The 17,256-nt window shown below is 27.5% G+C and overlaps 3 protein-coding genes across 3 annotated transcripts; 1 reads left to right on the top strand and 2 right to left on the bottom strand.

The window, feature by feature from the left end:
- Positions 1-4,799: 4,799 nt before the first annotated feature.
- MED31 (mediator complex subunit 31) lies at positions 4,800-8,063 on the bottom strand. Its single transcript, XM_015509258.2, has 4 exons — positions 7,791-8,063; positions 7,173-7,262; positions 7,003-7,099; positions 4,800-5,278 (listed from the first exon to the last, which is right to left on the bottom strand). Exons 1-4 carry the CDS (start codon positions 7,801-7,803, stop codon positions 5,002-5,004), a joined length of 477 nt encoding a protein of 158 aa, XP_015364744.2. The 5' UTR covers positions 7,804-8,063; the 3' UTR covers positions 4,800-5,001.
- A 597-nt stretch (positions 8,064-8,660) lies between these two features.
- On the top strand, positions 8,661-11,532 carry Lst8 (MTOR associated protein, LST8). The gene is made up of 7 exons (XM_015509285.2): positions 8,661-8,802; positions 9,160-9,211; positions 9,281-9,443; positions 9,505-9,655; positions 9,720-9,910; positions 9,978-10,120; positions 11,365-11,532. Exons 1-7 carry the CDS (start codon positions 8,683-8,685, stop codon positions 11,478-11,480), a joined length of 936 nt encoding a protein of 311 aa, XP_015364771.1. The 5' UTR covers positions 8,661-8,682; the 3' UTR covers positions 11,481-11,532.
- On the bottom strand, positions 11,083-12,883 carry LOC107162403 (3-oxoacyl-[acyl-carrier-protein] synthase, mitochondrial). Its single transcript, XM_015509283.2, has one exon. The coding sequence runs from the start codon at positions 12,755-12,757 to the stop codon at positions 11,507-11,509; it is 1,251 nt and encodes a 416-aa protein (XP_015364769.2). The 5' UTR covers positions 12,758-12,883; the 3' UTR covers positions 11,083-11,506.
- Between the last annotated feature and the right edge of the window lie 4,373 nt (positions 12,884-17,256).

Genomic DNA, 17,256 nt, shown 5'->3' with positions numbered 1-17,256 from the left:
GTGCTGTAAAATTATCGACGATAACTTGTACCTATGTATATATGTATGGTTTATAGGTATATATAACGGCAATAGTTTGAGCGGAAAAGCCTAGCCATGATAAAATTGTTAATGGCTCTAAAATGGCTCTTGTTAATCGCAAGAATTGTCGTACATTTTATACTTACAAAACAACGTTTCATAACACCAAAAAAAGATGCATTTGCATCAAAATCCAATAAATGGCAACGTCGCTAGAAAAATCGTTCTCAATCGTTTGATTTTAAGGTACAAAATATTGTTTCTTTGATCTGCCGACATCGTTCTCAATCGTGTTGCTAAAAAGGTAAAACGTTCTCAATCGTACAACACCGGAAGGTAGCACTACCCCATTAGCTCTGTACCGCCATACCAACGAGTTAGTCAAGGTAAATATGTTTATATGAAGAGTGTATGAGTTTTGAACAAAGAGAAAATAGTTGAATAGGTGGTTTTTTTCAATTAGTTTTAGAACGATGATGAGTATTTATGATTGTATGGCGTATCTATGGTCTATAACAGGGATGGCCAAATCACGGCTCGCGTCATAGACTTTTGCGGCTAACATCTTATCGTAACATTTTTACATACAATTTGAAAACATGAATTTATGTATTTGTAAAAGTATAATATTTTATTAAATTACAGTGTATAGAAAATAATTTGTAACAATAAAGTGTTCTATGATATCATTTTTCTTTATTTACTATTTTCTTATTTGTTGCGTGTTTATTTTGCTTGTAAGCTTTTTAAAATCAGGACTATAATTTGTTTACGCAGTCCTTAACAATTCAGTTAAATGATCATTCGTTAATGTTGACCGATGTTTAGATTTAATCATTTTCATGGTTGAGTATAAAGACTCGCAAGAATATGTTGTTCCAAAATTTTTTTTTTACATTTTGGCTCTTCCATATTTATTAATATATTTGGTGGCTCGCGAGTCTCTTCTAGTTGGCCACCCCTGGTTCATAATATATGATATAATATACATTGACACGAATCATTATATATTTTTTTAGGTAAGTACCTATCATAAAATATGGCATCTCTATATTTTAGTCAACTGTAAACACAACTGGAAAAGAAATCGGATAGTTGTTTCAATAACCCTGGGATGCAATCAATAAGATAATATTGTAATATCATGTATTTAGTGTAACACTCTAATTTATTGCAATTCATATTCATATTATATGTTTGGGATCCGACTAATAAAATACGTCCTTTAAAACATTTTTAACGATAACTCGAGGTCGAGAAATTTACCTTCATTCCATAATTTCTATTACACTGATATTATATTAATGTATTCAATATTATATAATAATTGTGCGCTGTACACTATATGTATAGGTACCTTTAATATACCGAGTTAGCCATAACCAAAACTAGTCTCTAAGTATTAGAAACGTAGCGCATAATATTATATAAATTATCTAGACTTTGAGCGCGTTCTATCATACAATTATTATGATTTCATTCAGGGAATATAAATTTATATATTTTTTAAATTAATTAAAAACGCCTTTTGCTATTCTTATTAAAAATTTGTTGCAATTAGTATAATGTAATTAAATAGGTACAGGACGTTTAACAGAATGGGTGACAAATATAATTAAATTTAATCACACAATAACTGTATTGTTGTTATGAATATTATATTTTGTGTACCTAGTTTATGTATATATTTATATCATTATATAACAACCATAAATTAAAACAGAACAAAAAAATTGAGTATAAAAGTTAATATATAGTTAGGTATAGTCATAGATAATATTATATTTATGAGTGAAGGTAGTTAATATTTGTCACTAGTCGGTCTTTTTAGTTTCACCCAGTAAACATGTATTATACAAAATATACAAAATCGTATTTATTTATAATAGCGTAACTGCATCGCATTCGAATATACCAAAACGTGTAATTTATTACTTTTAATTTGGTACCTATTTAACTTATAAAATATTATTATGAATTAAATTTGTATTAGATATCTAAAATCTTAAACAACAACAACAATAATAATAATAATAATAATAATCGTCTTAATTACGGAAAATATTTAAATTTACAATTTATTAGGACAGTTTCAATGTGAACAAGTAAAAATAGTTATAAGTAAATATTGACGAAATAAATCAAAATCTATCAATTGAAAACATAATAAGACGAGTATAATAGGTAGGTAGTAGGGTACCTATATAATGTCATTATAGTTATTTACGAGAAGAAAAGAGGAAAAATCAAGATTCTAAATATAAATATAAAGGTTATACCATAATTTTATTATTATTATATATACCCATATTATTGAGTTTATTCAATTTATGATAAATAAAAAGAAACAGCTAAGAGAATGTCAGCGCACTACTTTTTTTTTCTCTTTCTGGCCCACGCACAACATTGACAAACACAAAATGCATTTACGCAGAATCATTTTTTTTGATGTTTTTAAGTAATCTTAAAGTAAAATCAACAATTACGAAAAAGATAAAAAATAATATTTTTGATGGAATGACATAAAGATATTATATTTTATTGTTATTTGATTTTGTATTCAACTTTCAAAATAAACAAAAAAATGTTGTAGATAATTCGATATGCCATTCCCTCAAAAATATTATTCTCCATCTTTTTCGTAATGGGTGATTTGACCCTAAAATTACTTAAAATCATAGAAAAAATGATTCTTTGTAAACGCGTTTTGTCTAAGTTGAGCGTAGACCAGAGAGAGAAAACAAATAGTGCGTTGATATTCTCTTAACTCGGCGATTTGTGTATTAAATAATTCAATATTACACAATACACTTCATAGAGCTTCAAGTGACTTCAAATTTGTATGTATTTGGAAACAGTTAAAGGACAAAAACGCATAAAAACTTTATTACATAGGTAGGTATTATAAAATCTGTCATCTGTAGTAGTACCATATTGAGTAGGTACTAGGTAGATAAAGAAAGTAAAAAATAATAAGTAACTCAATGATAATAAGTAATACCTAGGTAACTCCTAGTGGTTTTTTTCCATAAAAATCTTGTATTTTTGTTTCTACTTTATCAATGTTTGTTTTTGAACTTATGGTACCTATTAATATACATATAATATGACAATGATCTAAATATGTCTGCGTTATCTTGAAACAAATTTTTCAAAAACGATAAACCTTCAATAATAGTTAAATAAAATATTTGTCTAAAATAACCAAAAATAAACGCCATTGCAGGGTATATACATATTATTCTTATGGTTATAATAAAAAAACGATACTAATTCTAATAATAATGTTATCAGACATAATATAATGAGTTTTAGATAATGGTTGTGTAGCATGTTACAAGTGGGTCACTGGCCACTTAGATGGTGTTAAATTTGAGTTCAATGATTTATTATTATATACACAAAAAACGATTTTAAGCGGAGGTGGTTTGTTGGCCACTTGGATCATCTGGATAGTGGATACCTACTTAATATTTTTTTTTTTTTTAGATTTACATTATACTATTGCTTAAAAATTACACGGTTTAGGTGACAATTTAGTTACAATAATAAGGGGAAGGGCTGTTGACTATATTTATTCTAATTAAATGTATTTATCTATTTTGGTTGTCCTGAGGAACATGATTTTTCGGGTTGACAGTCGGGTCCCATTGATTCGTATAAGTTGGTTGGTATATATAGTTTTTCTCTTTCTTCTTCGTTTGATCGGCATTCTGTCATTACTTAATATTATAGTGACTTGGTGTGACGCGGTTGCTGCAACTTTTACGTAACGTGATATGCACCGGCGCACCGCCCACCTACAGTCGTCAAAAGTTACCTGATGGGTGATCACCCGCGGGTTCTTAGTGGCAAAAACTTTCCCATCCATGTTAATTGTTAATAGACGTGTTTCAATCCAACTATACCTCCACCCCCCTCACAGTTAAAAAAAATTACTAAAAATAACCACTTAATGGCCTTTACAGTCAAGTCGTGATAACTTTAAAAACTTGAAAATTCAAATTTACCATGAACTTAATTTTGAAAAAATTGTTTTTGAGTATATTATTTAAAAAGTAACATTTAAGTGACTATTATAATCAGGGCTTGGATTTTATAAAACTAAAAATAAATTAAATATGTGCTATAATATGATCTAAATTTTTTTTTTAATAAGTGCTATAATATGCCCTAAAAATATGAAAAATAAAAATGTATTCTGCTCAAAATTAAAAAAAAACATAATATTTATTATTTTATTAACTAAAGATTATTTATGAATTCATAGGTTTATTTATAATATGGGTGTTTTTTTAAGTATTCAAAAAAAAAAAAAAAAATACATTTTTATAATTTTTATAATACATAATATAAACTAGATTTATAAAAATACAAAATAAAATGTTATATTATGTAAATTAGCAAAAAATAACACCAAAACTTGAAAAATTGCACTACAAACCTAAAATACTTCAAATATGCAAAAATAGCATTATAAAATTTCATATTTGGAGTTCCTGGTGCATAAACCAAATTTATAGCTCACTCTGCTATTTTTATCTCTATCCTATAATAATTATCAAATGCTTTAAAATCCGATCCCTGATTATAATGTATGTACAATAGACAATATTTACAAATACAAAATAACAAATCACTTAAATTACTTTTTGAACACCTTTAATATAATTTAATTAGACTTAAATTTAGTATATTAAATCATGATTTTATTTTTATTTCGGATATTCAAACATAATATATTTTAAGTTTGTAAAATACAACCAAGTGCAAAACTGTATGTTTCAAAGTCTTCGTTTATTTAAAAATCAATTAAGGTAATATGAAAATATAGTTAATATAATAATTAGTTATTTTCAGATGAACAATATGTAAGTAAAAATTATATTTCAACATAAAAACATAATGTACTTTTTAAACGTGGAAAGATACATACAACGATAAGTTATGAAATAATCTTAAATGATAAATGATAATAAATTAAGGAGGCATCACTTTAGGAATGGGCATAGAAGCTGGCATGATTCCATTTGTGCCATTAGTTTGTGCTTGTCCAATGTTTGATGCACTAGATTTATTCATCACATTCATATTGTGCTCATATGCAGTATGAATCAATTTTGTTCTCCGTCTAGTGTAATGTTGCCAAATCAATAATAATTGATCATCAATAAATTTTGAACAAATAGCAGTAGCTATTTCTTTTCTAAATGGTTCATGCTGTAAAAGATCTAAAAAATACAAACACATGGGATACCTGAAACAAATTAAAAAATCTTTATAAGTATATATAGTAATATATATTTTTATGTTATTGTACTACATTTTATACTTAGTATCAAAATTAATATATTTAATTATTTTTCTTAATCTAATCAATTTGTACACTAATTGATGGTTATACTTTAAAATGATTTCACTATTAATTGATTATAATTATTTTTAAAATATTATCACTGTTTATTACATTTTACAATAATCTACTAGAATATGATAAAATACTCTTAAGTTTTTGAAATAGGATGTCACACAAATTTAAAAGTTCTATTCTAAAAGCAAGTACTCTTAACAGGAGAAGAGTGGCTTCAAAATTCTTACCGGGCAAATCAATATTTTCAGGCCACTTTTTAACATGAGCTCTGAACATCAGAATAATTAATTTTTTTTTTACATTTTACGCTGTAGTCAGTGTAGACTTTAATATTTTAATATTTTTTTAGTGATTAATATTTTTGTGACCTATCTTTTTGAAAATTTTACCTGGAAGTTATTATTTTTATTTGATTTTAGCAGTAAATAATCTGCAAATTAAATGGTGTAAGGATTAAAGTTTAACGTTTCAAACAAATAACAGATATAGTCGAATGTGGTTAACTCGAAATCTTTCATATCTTGAACTTTTTCTCCGATCCCTAGATCTAATTTTGTATGTTTGGTTTTTCGAATTACTCAAACTCTTTTTCTGGTCCCTTTTCGAGTTAAGCAAGTTTGACTGTACTTTACAATATTAAACAAGTCCTCTTATTTGATATAAAATAAAACTTATCATTAAGAAATATTTTATTACATATATGTTAAACATAGAATTATTTAGTTTAATTTAATCATAATGTATGTATCATAGGTTTCCACTCATAGAATAATATTACTCTATGCATCAATCACAATTAAAGGTATATCTTTAATGGTCTCAATTGGCTTCAATGTAACGATTATCAGTAAATTGCAACTAAATGTGATTACGACAATATGGAATGATAATAAGTTATTAATAACCATAATACCATATAAGTTTAATTTATCAGATATCTCTTTATTATTATTATACTAATTTAAACTTAATCAAACATTATAAATTTATAAACAAAAATTAAATGCACCACAAAATTATGGAATTATAGAAATATAGGATGGTCGTTGGGCCATATTTTGTATAAGCAATCCAGGCCACCGAGAAATGTCCCGGTTGCCCACTCCGCCCCTGACTCTTACTATAAATTAGTTAATACATTGTACCAAAATATTAAACTAATTTTTAAATTTACTTTTAGAATTGAATAAATTATATACTATTGGTATTGCATAATTGGTGTATGCATGATTAATTATATTAAGACTTAAATTTGTGTAAATAAAGTAGTAAATTAGTATTCTAGACTCGTTATTAAATTAATTCTTAAATGCCAGTCTCCATTTTTAATTAAGCAACATTGCAGGAATTTTATAGCAATAATCATTACCAGTACGGAATGTATAAAAAAGTATGAAAAAATGGTAGGTGATTCATCAAAGAAAGTTAAAAAGTAAAATATGTTAATTAATTACTTCAATATTTAATTATGCATACAGTTGAATTTAATAGTGTTACATATTTATATTATTTTAGGCCCATAAAATACATCTACTATAGTTATTCAAAGAGATGTTCAGTTAATCAGTCATCTACTAAAAGTATAGTGCTTAATTATTATCAATACTTACTTAATAAACTTTGCATAATCTGGTTCTTTCCAATACAGTAAATATTTTAAATAATTAATAAAAGACTGATCCTTAAAGTATCCACGTTGAGCTAAAACTGAATATTTGAAAAATAAGATATACATTTTTTAAATTGTTTTTAAATATCATTGTTAAAATTTAAAGCTTACAGTTTAAATAATTTGGATTAGCTAAGCATTGCACAAATTCAAGTTCTACTTGAAACCTTAATCTGGTTTGTTCTTCGGTTTCAGGACCTCCTGTAAAGAAATATAAGTTTATTAAACAAAATAGGTAACAGTAATTTTAACATATGATGTTGATGATCTCTGAATAGTATTGAAGAAATAGAATTCAATTTCAATGACTATTAATTAAACTATTAATTAAAAGAGAATTATCAGTTGAGCGACTAATTTACGCCAATAATGCGCATCTTTCACCAACTTTCCAGTGAACAAATGGTTCTCAACTAGACAATCTCATAATCACAATGCACAAAAATTGATTGTTCTCTTTTGAGACATAATATACAAATATAGTTACTATATTTAATGACACTAAAATATATATTAGGTATTTCAATATATTCTACAAGTATAAATTTCAATTCAAAGTTAAAAGTAAAAATAATATGTCAGAATGTAATTTTTACTAAAATTATTTTCATTCATTTTACAATATTGCTTGTGCTAGCAAGCTTTCACTAAATAGTCTCAAAATGTATTATTAATCATTATTACCTTCTAATATGTAATAGTGTTTAATTTCTTATGTTTATCATTTACCTTTGTTAGCCATTTTTGTTTAGTTAATTCTTCATTAGATTTATTGTAATTTAAGTAAATTATGGTAAAGAAAAGCATAAATTAATCATAATAATATAATAATGAAATATGAAAATAGATTTTTTATTTGGTCATGAATATTGTCAGTTGTCACAGACCAGTAGACCACGGTTAAGTAAATATCTGAGCGTTTTGGAGACTTGTAAGTTGTATATAAATATACTATTTAGAATTTTTAGATGGTATACTTGTCTAAGGTTGTAGTCGACTGTCGAGTGTCGTCTTCGACTTATCACTTATCAGTTTTCACCCTGACTCTGCGACCAGCAGCTGCTGCAATGCTGCCATCAATCCATCATCAGTCATCGATCGAGTGAGAGAGAGATACGGGAACTCATCAGTGTTGCCACATACTGTCACGTGTAAGTTTAATTATGTAAATTGACTAACTGTAAAATTAATAGTAATAATATGGATTAAAGATACTATCTTATCTATAGCCGGGATAAAAAATTAAAAACATATTTTGTTTTTGTACCATTGTTTAAACATGATGATTAAAAAAATACCTATTGGTTATTAGTGTTATTATCTATTTTTTTTTATATAATTACCTTTACTTAAGATCAAATAAAATATTAACATTTATAAGTATTAAATATTAATTCATATTTCATAATTCGAATATTTTATTGCATTTCCAAAAAACATTGTTAAATTTAATAATTATTAAATATCCATTATTTATATACATATTTTCCTAATATTAAAAATGTATTTAAACAATAAATTGTTTTATTGGTTTTGAATGTATTAGTCTCGTAGACAATAAAAAAGGTTTAAACTATTAATTCAGATGTTCTTCTACAATTTATTAATTTAAAGTTGGATAATGGTAGACAACACATTAACTGAAAAAGTGCTGCTGGCTACTGGAGGATATGATCACACTATTAAGTTATGGCATGCAAATACTGGAGTTTGCAATAGAAGTTTAACACATTTAGATTCTGTATCCTTAAAACGTTATCTTAAATATTTAATCTTGCTTTAAATCTACTTCAATATTTTATCTAATAAAAGTTGAACGAATTAAATTCGCAAAAAGTAATAAATAGATATACATTATTTCTGTTCATACTTTTCCTGTACACAAATACTGTGTATTTAAAGTGTTTTATATTTTTAGTTTAATTCCTCATGCAATTAATTGATAAGTGTAGCTAATATATTATATGTATTATGTACTATGACTTGAACATTTGTATTAGACATTAATTCATCTAACCTATTAGATATTAAAATTGTTATTTTGTTTTTTACTTTTTGAACATAATTTATGAGTAGAATCCTTGACCAAATAATTTAGCAAGTAAATGCATTGGAAATCACACCTGACAGACAACTTTTAGCTGCTGCAGGTAATTTTTTAAATAGTTTAATCTCGTACTTATTAATTATCTATGTAATTGTGGTATTTTGTTTTACAGGGTTTCAACATATTCGTATGTATGATTTGAATTCAAGCAATCCAAATCCAGTTTTAAACTATGAAGGGATATCAAAAAACATTACTGGTGTTGGATTCCACGAAGATGGTAAATGGATGTTTACTTGTGGTGAAGACTGTAGTGCCAGAGTGTGGGATTTAAGGTAAAATATAAATTTGAATTACATAAAAGTAATTGTTTTCTCATAATTAAATTTTTTGCAGGTCTAGAAACTTGCAATGTCAGCGTATATTTCAAACAACTGCACCTATCACTAGTATATGTCTTCATCCTAATCAAGGAGAGTTAATATTAGGTGATCAGTCTGGTTTGCTTCATTTATGGGATTTGAAAACTGATCATAATGAACAACTTGTTAGTGTAAAATATTAATTCAGTTCTTCAACATTCTTCCTGTTTTAATATTTTATAAGTTTAGATACCCGAAGTTGATGCTTCTATACAATGTGTGGCCATTGATTCCAGTGCAACTTATGTTGCATCTGTAAATAATAAAGGAAACTGTTACCTATGGAGTTATAATGGCAATGGTACTAGACTAAGTCCAGAGCACAAAATGAATGCTCACAAGAAGTACGCTATTCATTGTAAATTCAGTCCTGATTCAACGTAAGAATATAAATATTGTTGCCTTGTAATTATATTAATCTATAATTAATTTTTTAAATTATAATAGATTGTTAGTCACAACTGCAGGTGATCGAACAGCTTTTATCTGGAAAACTAGTGATTTTTCTTTGAAACAAGAATTAAAAGATGACCGGATGAGATGGGTGTGGGATACAGCATTTACTAATGATTCAGAACATTTATTAACAGGTATTATTTATACATATTTTACATATATAAGGAATGTTTATAATAAATGAGTAATAATTAAGGAACAAGTTTCAAAAATTTTATATAATTATATAAATTAGAAAGAGGCTATTAATGTGAGCTGGATACGCTTGATGAAAAACAAATTTTTAAATGCAAAGGGTCATTGAAGAACAGCCAGTTGGAAAAACCCTGTTTGGTAAACCATGCAAAATAGGAAGACGAAATAAAAATGCATATAGAAGCAGTAGTACCAAATATATGATGGAAAGAGTTGACAATGGATATATAGAAATGGTTGATTGGAGAAACTAGTTGATTTAATTGCATACAACTTTTATCTGTTACAATGCAGTTCACTGGTGCAGTGCAATATAAATTAAATTTTTTACTCATTTTTAAAAAATAATCTGAGCCATAGTTATTACCACGCGTATCAACAGCAGTCGGGCTGAATTAGGCTAGGATTGGTTGCCACTGAGTATTCTCAACATAAATGTTCTATAGTAATGCAAACATTTTAAAATAACCTAATATTATTGTAATTGAAAGCCAATTAAATTTCTATGCACAGTCTCTAAAGTTGTAAGTTAATATATTTATAGCATGAATATTGAATGTATTAAATAATTGTATGAATCAAGCTTACAGTGCTTGGTTAATAATGTAATAATAATCTAATTAATTTTGTTATTTGGTATCATTGGTCTGTGGACAAAATTGATTTTAACTAATTTATGTGTTTGATTACATTATAAATGAACAAAATTTAAGATTCTTGACAAAAAGTTATTACTCTGTAAAGCCATTATATCTCTAAATCTAAAATTGTAATTTTTGTGTAAACTCATGTCATCACTTAGTAGCAGCTATTTTGAAAAATATAACAGGTGCTCACTTTAAAGAAACTATTACCATGGACCAGTATTTCGGGTAACCCAAAAAATGACTCATCAACAAAGTTATTTTCAACAAGTTACTTTATTCAATTTTTAAGAATGCACATTGGACACTGAAAGTCTGAAAATGTATAATTTAGGTTACTGTTTTAATTCATATAATTAGTTAAGTAAACAAAATGGATATTTAATTTAATAAAATAATAAAACAAATTTTTGTATTTTACTAATATGTTTAAATACATCAACATTTTACATTATCTGGCAGTACTACATTTCTAACATATTTTGTAGTGGATACGTAATATTATACATGATTTTATGATTTTAATTTCTCATTTTTAGCTTCATCAGATGGTATGGCAAGATTATGGAACATAGAAAGTGGCAATATAGAACGTGAATATGAAGGGCATCAAAAATCTCTTACAGCTTTAGCATTTTGTGATTCATGTAATTAGTTTTAAAAGTTATACTAGTTTTAAAATTATGAAATAAAATTAGAAAAACAGAGACATGCATTTGTACCTCCAAAACCAAATGCATTTTTTAATGCTATTCTATTTCTTTTTTTCCATAGCATTGGACTTTTAGAAACACAAATCAAATTTTCAGCTTCTTTGCAAACCTCGTTTAGATTTGCTGTTGGTGGAATGACACCTTCATAACAAGCAAGAATTGTAAAAATACTTTCTAAATTACCTGCAGACCCTAGTAAATGACCATGACTACCTTTTGTGGATGAAACATGTACATTAATGCAATGATCATCAAAAAGTCTTTTAATTGCTGTTAGTTCGATAGCATCTCCTACCGGAGTTGAGGTGGCATGTGCATTAACATATGAAATTTGTGTCTTGTCTAAATTAGCATCTAAAATTGCTCTAGTCATGGCTAATAAGGCTCCTTGGCCATTTTCTGGTGGTGCTGTTAAGTGTGAAGCATCACCAGATAGACCATAACCCAAAACTTCTCCATAAATATGAGCATTTCTATTAAGAGCATGTTCTAATTCTTCTAGTATAAGCATAGCAGACCCTTCGCCAATAACAAAACCATCTCTATTTACATCAAACGGTCTTGATGCCAATTCGGGTTTATCGTTTTGAGTAGATAGTGCTCGAATTCTACAAAAAGAAGCTATTGACAAAGGGCTAATACACGACTCTGCAGCACCACAAATCATTGCTTTCGCTTGACCATACTGAATAAAACGAAAACCATCACCAATTGCATGTGCTCCGGTCGCACAAGCAGTAGACACAGCATGATTAGGTCCTTGTATACCATAAGTCATGCTTATTTGGCCAGCAGCCATATTGAGTAGAATGCGTGGCACAAAGTATGGGCTGACTTTACTATAACTAATTTCTAAAGCCTTGGCTGTTTGACACACATCTTCTAAGTCCACCATTCCTACTCCTACACTGACCCCAACATCTTGTTTGTCGACTGTAGACAAAAAAAGTTTTGAATCATTAACTGCTTCTTGTGCAGCAATCAGAGCTAGACGAGTCGAAGGGGCCATTGTACGTACTTTGCTCTTGGGCACTGATTCTGGTAAAATCTTCAGTCCATCCAGAGTTGCTGCGATTTTGGAAGGAATGTTTTTATAAAGATCATTGTCCAATTTTCTTACAAACGATTTTCCCGACAAAATATTTTTCCAAGATGTATATTTATTGACACCAGCAGGACAAATGGCACCCATGCCAGTTATTACAACTCTTTTTTTCATAATTTTATACTCTTATTCTTATAACTCTGAAAAAATTTAATTCATGCAATACTTATGTCACTTGTAAAACAAAACAATTAACTGAATTAACAAATAGAAAAATATTTTTTATTCAAATAAATATTAAATAATGATAACTGTTATCAATGTTATCAATTCGTTGCAACCTCGGCTTTAGATATATATATCTTTCTATCTTTTTTTTTTCCTTGTTAAATCGCTACATGGAGGCCGAACTGTTTTCACATTGCTTAGCCCCCAGATTGCTTAGCCCCCAAATTGCTTAGCCCCCACATTGCTTAGCCCCCAAATTGCTTAGCCCCCAATATATCTTTCTATCTAAAGTACGTGGTCGCAACCGATATCGCTGTACTTTTTAATTTATATCTGTGGCCGAAACTCTATGATCTGTGGGACGAAACCACAAATACCATAAATGATTTTTTTTTATTCAGTTAACTGGCCTTTGGAATATTAGATATTTACATCACTGACCATTGGATGTAACATTATACTATTATAGTGCCAATAAAATGTATATATTACATATTTACATAATTAATCTGAATTATAGGTATAGCAGATACCTATATTCTTAATTATAAAACTACTGCCAGTTGCGTAGCCAGGAATTATTGAAGGCCCCCCTGGGGCCCGGGTTTATCTTTTTGCACATCACTAAAATTGTTTAATCGTTTGAATCCCTACCCCTTTCCTGGCTACGCTACTGACTATTGCAATTGCAATAAAGACAGCCTATACTTCCAAGGATGATGATTAATTTCAATTATACTTGAAGTTATGTAAGTATTGTAAGTTATATATATATATAGGAGTAGTACCTACTGGCTACTTACTCAAAATTTAATTAATCAGTTCTTATTTTCGTATTGTCGTTTTTATATTTGTATTGAATACCATAGTTGTTGTTGTTGATTGTAACTTGTAATGTCTCCATAATCCATTGGTGCAACCATGTGTGAAGTGTAATATTTTTCAAAATGATATCCCAACTATAAGGTCGAAAACACATAATAATTTAAAAAAATTTAAATGTAAAAACATTTCATGTTATTTCCGCTATTATGATTTTTGTTTTTTTTGTGTATGCAAATAGGTACGCAATTATTATATTTTATATTTAGTTTTTATTTTTGTGGTTTCGATTAATTCGATTCCGCACTTTTAATCTACACTCCCAGTTTTTATAGCATTTGATTGTGAAAAAATTATTCTAATCTGCACAATTTGTACTCAAAAAGACGTCGCACCCGCTGTGTTATCTTCGTCTTACTAACGTACATTTACGATAGCAGTTCCAATTTTGTGGTAGTTTAAATATTAGAGTGAAATAACTTATCAAACTTAAATGTAAAAATATTTTCTTTAATCTGTGTTCTCACTTTGATGTTATTATATTAGGTATTTATTTTTGATCTGAGTTAAAATCTCCCTCTAATTAAATAAAAGAAACAAATTTACAATTTATCAAAGTTAGTAATTTAACTTTTGAATTTTTCATTAATAACATTCAAACTTATTCAACAATAATAAAAGTGAAATTTTTTCAGTTTTTTGCACTGAATGTTACATACACAAAAAGTATCATTTTAGTAACATATTTTTGAGAATGCGAATAGGTACAAACTATACACTTTATATGCACACAAATAAATACTATTCTTATATTGTTCAGTGTTGTTATATTGTTCTCAACCTTTTAGTGTCGTGACCTTTATGTTAATAAATCTACGTATTTTATGATTTTAAATATACCTAAATATATATTTTATTTAGGTATTGGTTTATAGATATATAAAACGTAATTTGATAATACTTTTTGTAAATTAACGTATTCCTTCTTTAGGATTTTTAAGGTTTTTGAACTGTGTGTTTTATCATTACTTTTGTTACTTATTTTTGCTGCAATTGGACCATTTGTAATGCATTCTTATGATGTACCTATATATAGGTAGTATACACAGGTTTGTGGTTGGTCAACATTTAATATTACACAAGTAGGTATTAGGGATTTCACAAGAATTATAATATATGGGAATGTAATGTTCACATTTTTGAAATACACTATTTATTTTATGATCACCCCTTACGCATGCACATATTTATTAGCTATTGTATATTCAATGCCATTTACAAGATGTTAATGTAGGTACTTTTTTTTTTTTCAAAGTTTATTAAGGCTTCAACAACACAGCAATGTACTTTTATGCCAGTTTAATTTTATTTTACGCCAAATAATTGATCAAACATCATGATATTATAATGTTTTGCGTATATAGTTACTAAACTTTAAAATTTAAGTTGTTAAACAACAGTGGGTAGGTATCACATTATGCATTTTATATATTTTTAAATATTTATTGAATTTAATAACAACCATTAATGTGACACAAATAACAAATACATAAATAATGTTAATGGTTATACATTTATAACTTAAAAGGTATCTTACTAATTAATGTCGATGTCAAAATGTAAATTTATAATCATAATATATGTATAAAACAGATCATTGTCAGATATATTTATAGTCGTAAACGATAAATCGTAATGTATATTACATACCTACAACCAATGCACGCGCGATCAAACACATTTTATTTTACTGTTATAATATTAAAATTATGTATAAACAAGATGGGAAGTCATATGATAGATTATATGTGGTGAGTTGACGAAATATTAAATGTGTTAATAGATTATAAAATTAATTTTAAATTTACATGTAAATATTACCCTTAGATTTTTAAATATTATTTATACAATAATTTGTACATATTTTTATATTTTTTTCGTTAATTTTTTCATGAAAATTAATAATTTAATAATTTTCATCACACTACTTATTTTGTAACATATTGCCTTGGTCCAATTAGTTGTATAATTATAATATTATAGCAATATTACTAATAATAATATTAATTAATATTTATTGATTATTTGGTAATTTTTTAGGTACCTACTAACATACATGAATAAAAATAAACTAAATCTATTGAAAGCTTTACATAAGCATTTAGGTAGGTAGGTTCAAATATGCATAATATTGTATATATTATACAAATTACATTAATATTATAGGCGTATTTTATAGCATTATTAATATATTTAATATTTATGTATATAATAATGTAATATATTGCTAGAGGACGGTCACATGATATATACAATATTTATACTTAAAAACTTATAAACTCATTTCAATCATACAATTAGTTATTGGATAACATGGGGAGGGGGGTTGTTATAGAATAATTTAATATTATAATCAAAATAAATGTTATGGAAGTATCCTAATCATACTAGCTGTATACAATATTTAATATGGTGGGTAATAATTTGATAAAAAATGTAACATTACATCGAACAAGCTGCATATTATATAATTAATTAGGTATTGCTAAATACATAATTACTATTAGGTTTATAATGATACAATGTAAATACTTTGTTCTACCATATTATTTTATTGATTAGGTATATTATCATAATATTGCATGTATTAGAAAGATTTTGTACTTTGTCTTGCCGTCTTGGACTTTGCAATTTAAAAATTTTGAATATATAGAAAAAAAAACTATAGAATTTTTTTTTTCAGAATCTTGTGTTTCATTAGTCTATAAAGTCAGCGTTTGTTTTATCCGTTTGTACAATCAGTATTCGTTTCATAGTGACGCAATTATTGATAACATATTTATATGCTTGATTTTACTCGATACTAAATAGTTATATAAATAATATATATTCTAAAGCTGTCTTAGAAACAAGATGAAATCTCGTACCCACGACACCCCGCATCATACTCGATCAATGTACCTACTCAATGTAGACATATTATGTTATGTATTTTGATATCAACAGCAGATGTGCAGATTATTTAAGCAGATTTGGCAGACGACTATCCCACATAGTGCCTGTGATGAAAATCCATTAAATACTTCATCTAATCTGTAGGTATAGGTACAGAAACACATCAACCCACTTGCGCTTTCTTATTGGTGTAACTGTTTCACAGAATTTAAGTTAACGAAACAAAACCTGTACAAACAACATTTGATCACCATCATCCGGAATTTCTTCAAACAGGACCCAGTACCGGACTTACAAATTATGCAACCCGGGGCACAACATAATAATAGCACCCCTAAAAGTCACCAAATCATAAAAATGATGAGTTTAAAATTTGAAATTTGCGCCCCTCTGTGATAAGCGCCCGGGGCATGGGCCCCGGATCGCCTCCCCCTAGATCTGGTGCTGACAGGACCACCGATACCTATACCAATGATGTAAGCAACATAGTATCTACCTAAACCTATATCTAGGTTACACAGAAACAAATATAGACAAATGTTTATGTAATGTAGGACACGCGCATGTGAAACCAAAACGATTTTCCTTAAATAGTAAATACTTACTTAATATAATAACATCCTTACCCGGCATAATTACAGTCTCCGAATAATAGTACAAACAGGCAC

Source organism: Diuraphis noxia, unplaced genomic scaffold (assembly GCF_037042655.1).
Source record: "Diuraphis noxia isolate RWA-SAM2 unplaced genomic scaffold, SU_Dnox_SAM2 contig0005, whole genome shotgun sequence".
NCBI classification, from domain to species: domain Eukaryota; kingdom Metazoa; phylum Arthropoda; class Insecta; order Hemiptera; family Aphididae; genus Diuraphis; species Diuraphis noxia.
This window is presented reverse-complemented; position numbering and strand designations above follow the sequence as displayed.

What these genes read in the sequence shown, in the direction of transcription:
- MED31 (XM_015509258.2), bottom strand. An exon ending in TAATCCAAATTATTTAAACT is followed by an intron (nt 7,100 to 7,172) that starts GTAAGCTTTAAA and finishes TCAAATATTCAG; the next exon opens with TTTTAGCTCAACGTGGATAC. An exon ending in GATTATGCAAAGTTTATTAA is followed by an intron (nt 5,279 to 7,002) that starts GTAAGTATTGAT and finishes AATTTGTTTCAG; the next exon opens with GTATCCCATGTGTTTGTATT.
- Lst8 (XM_015509285.2), top strand. Translation starts at nt 8,683, where the DNA reads ATGGTAGACAACACATTAACTGAAAAAGTGCTGCTGGCTACTGGAGGA. An exon ending in ACAACTTTTAGCTGCTGCAG is followed by an intron (nt 9,212 to 9,280) that starts GTAATTTTTTAA and finishes TTTGTTTTACAG; the next exon opens with GGTTTCAACATATTCGTATG. An exon ending in CTGATCATAATGAACAACTT is followed by an intron (nt 9,656 to 9,719) that starts GTTAGTGTAAAA and finishes TTATAAGTTTAG; the next exon opens with ATACCCGAAGTTGATGCTTC.
- LOC107162403 (XM_015509283.2), bottom strand. Translation starts at nt 12,757, where the DNA reads ATGAAAAAAAGAGTTGTAATAACTGGCATGGGTGCCATTTGTCCTGCT.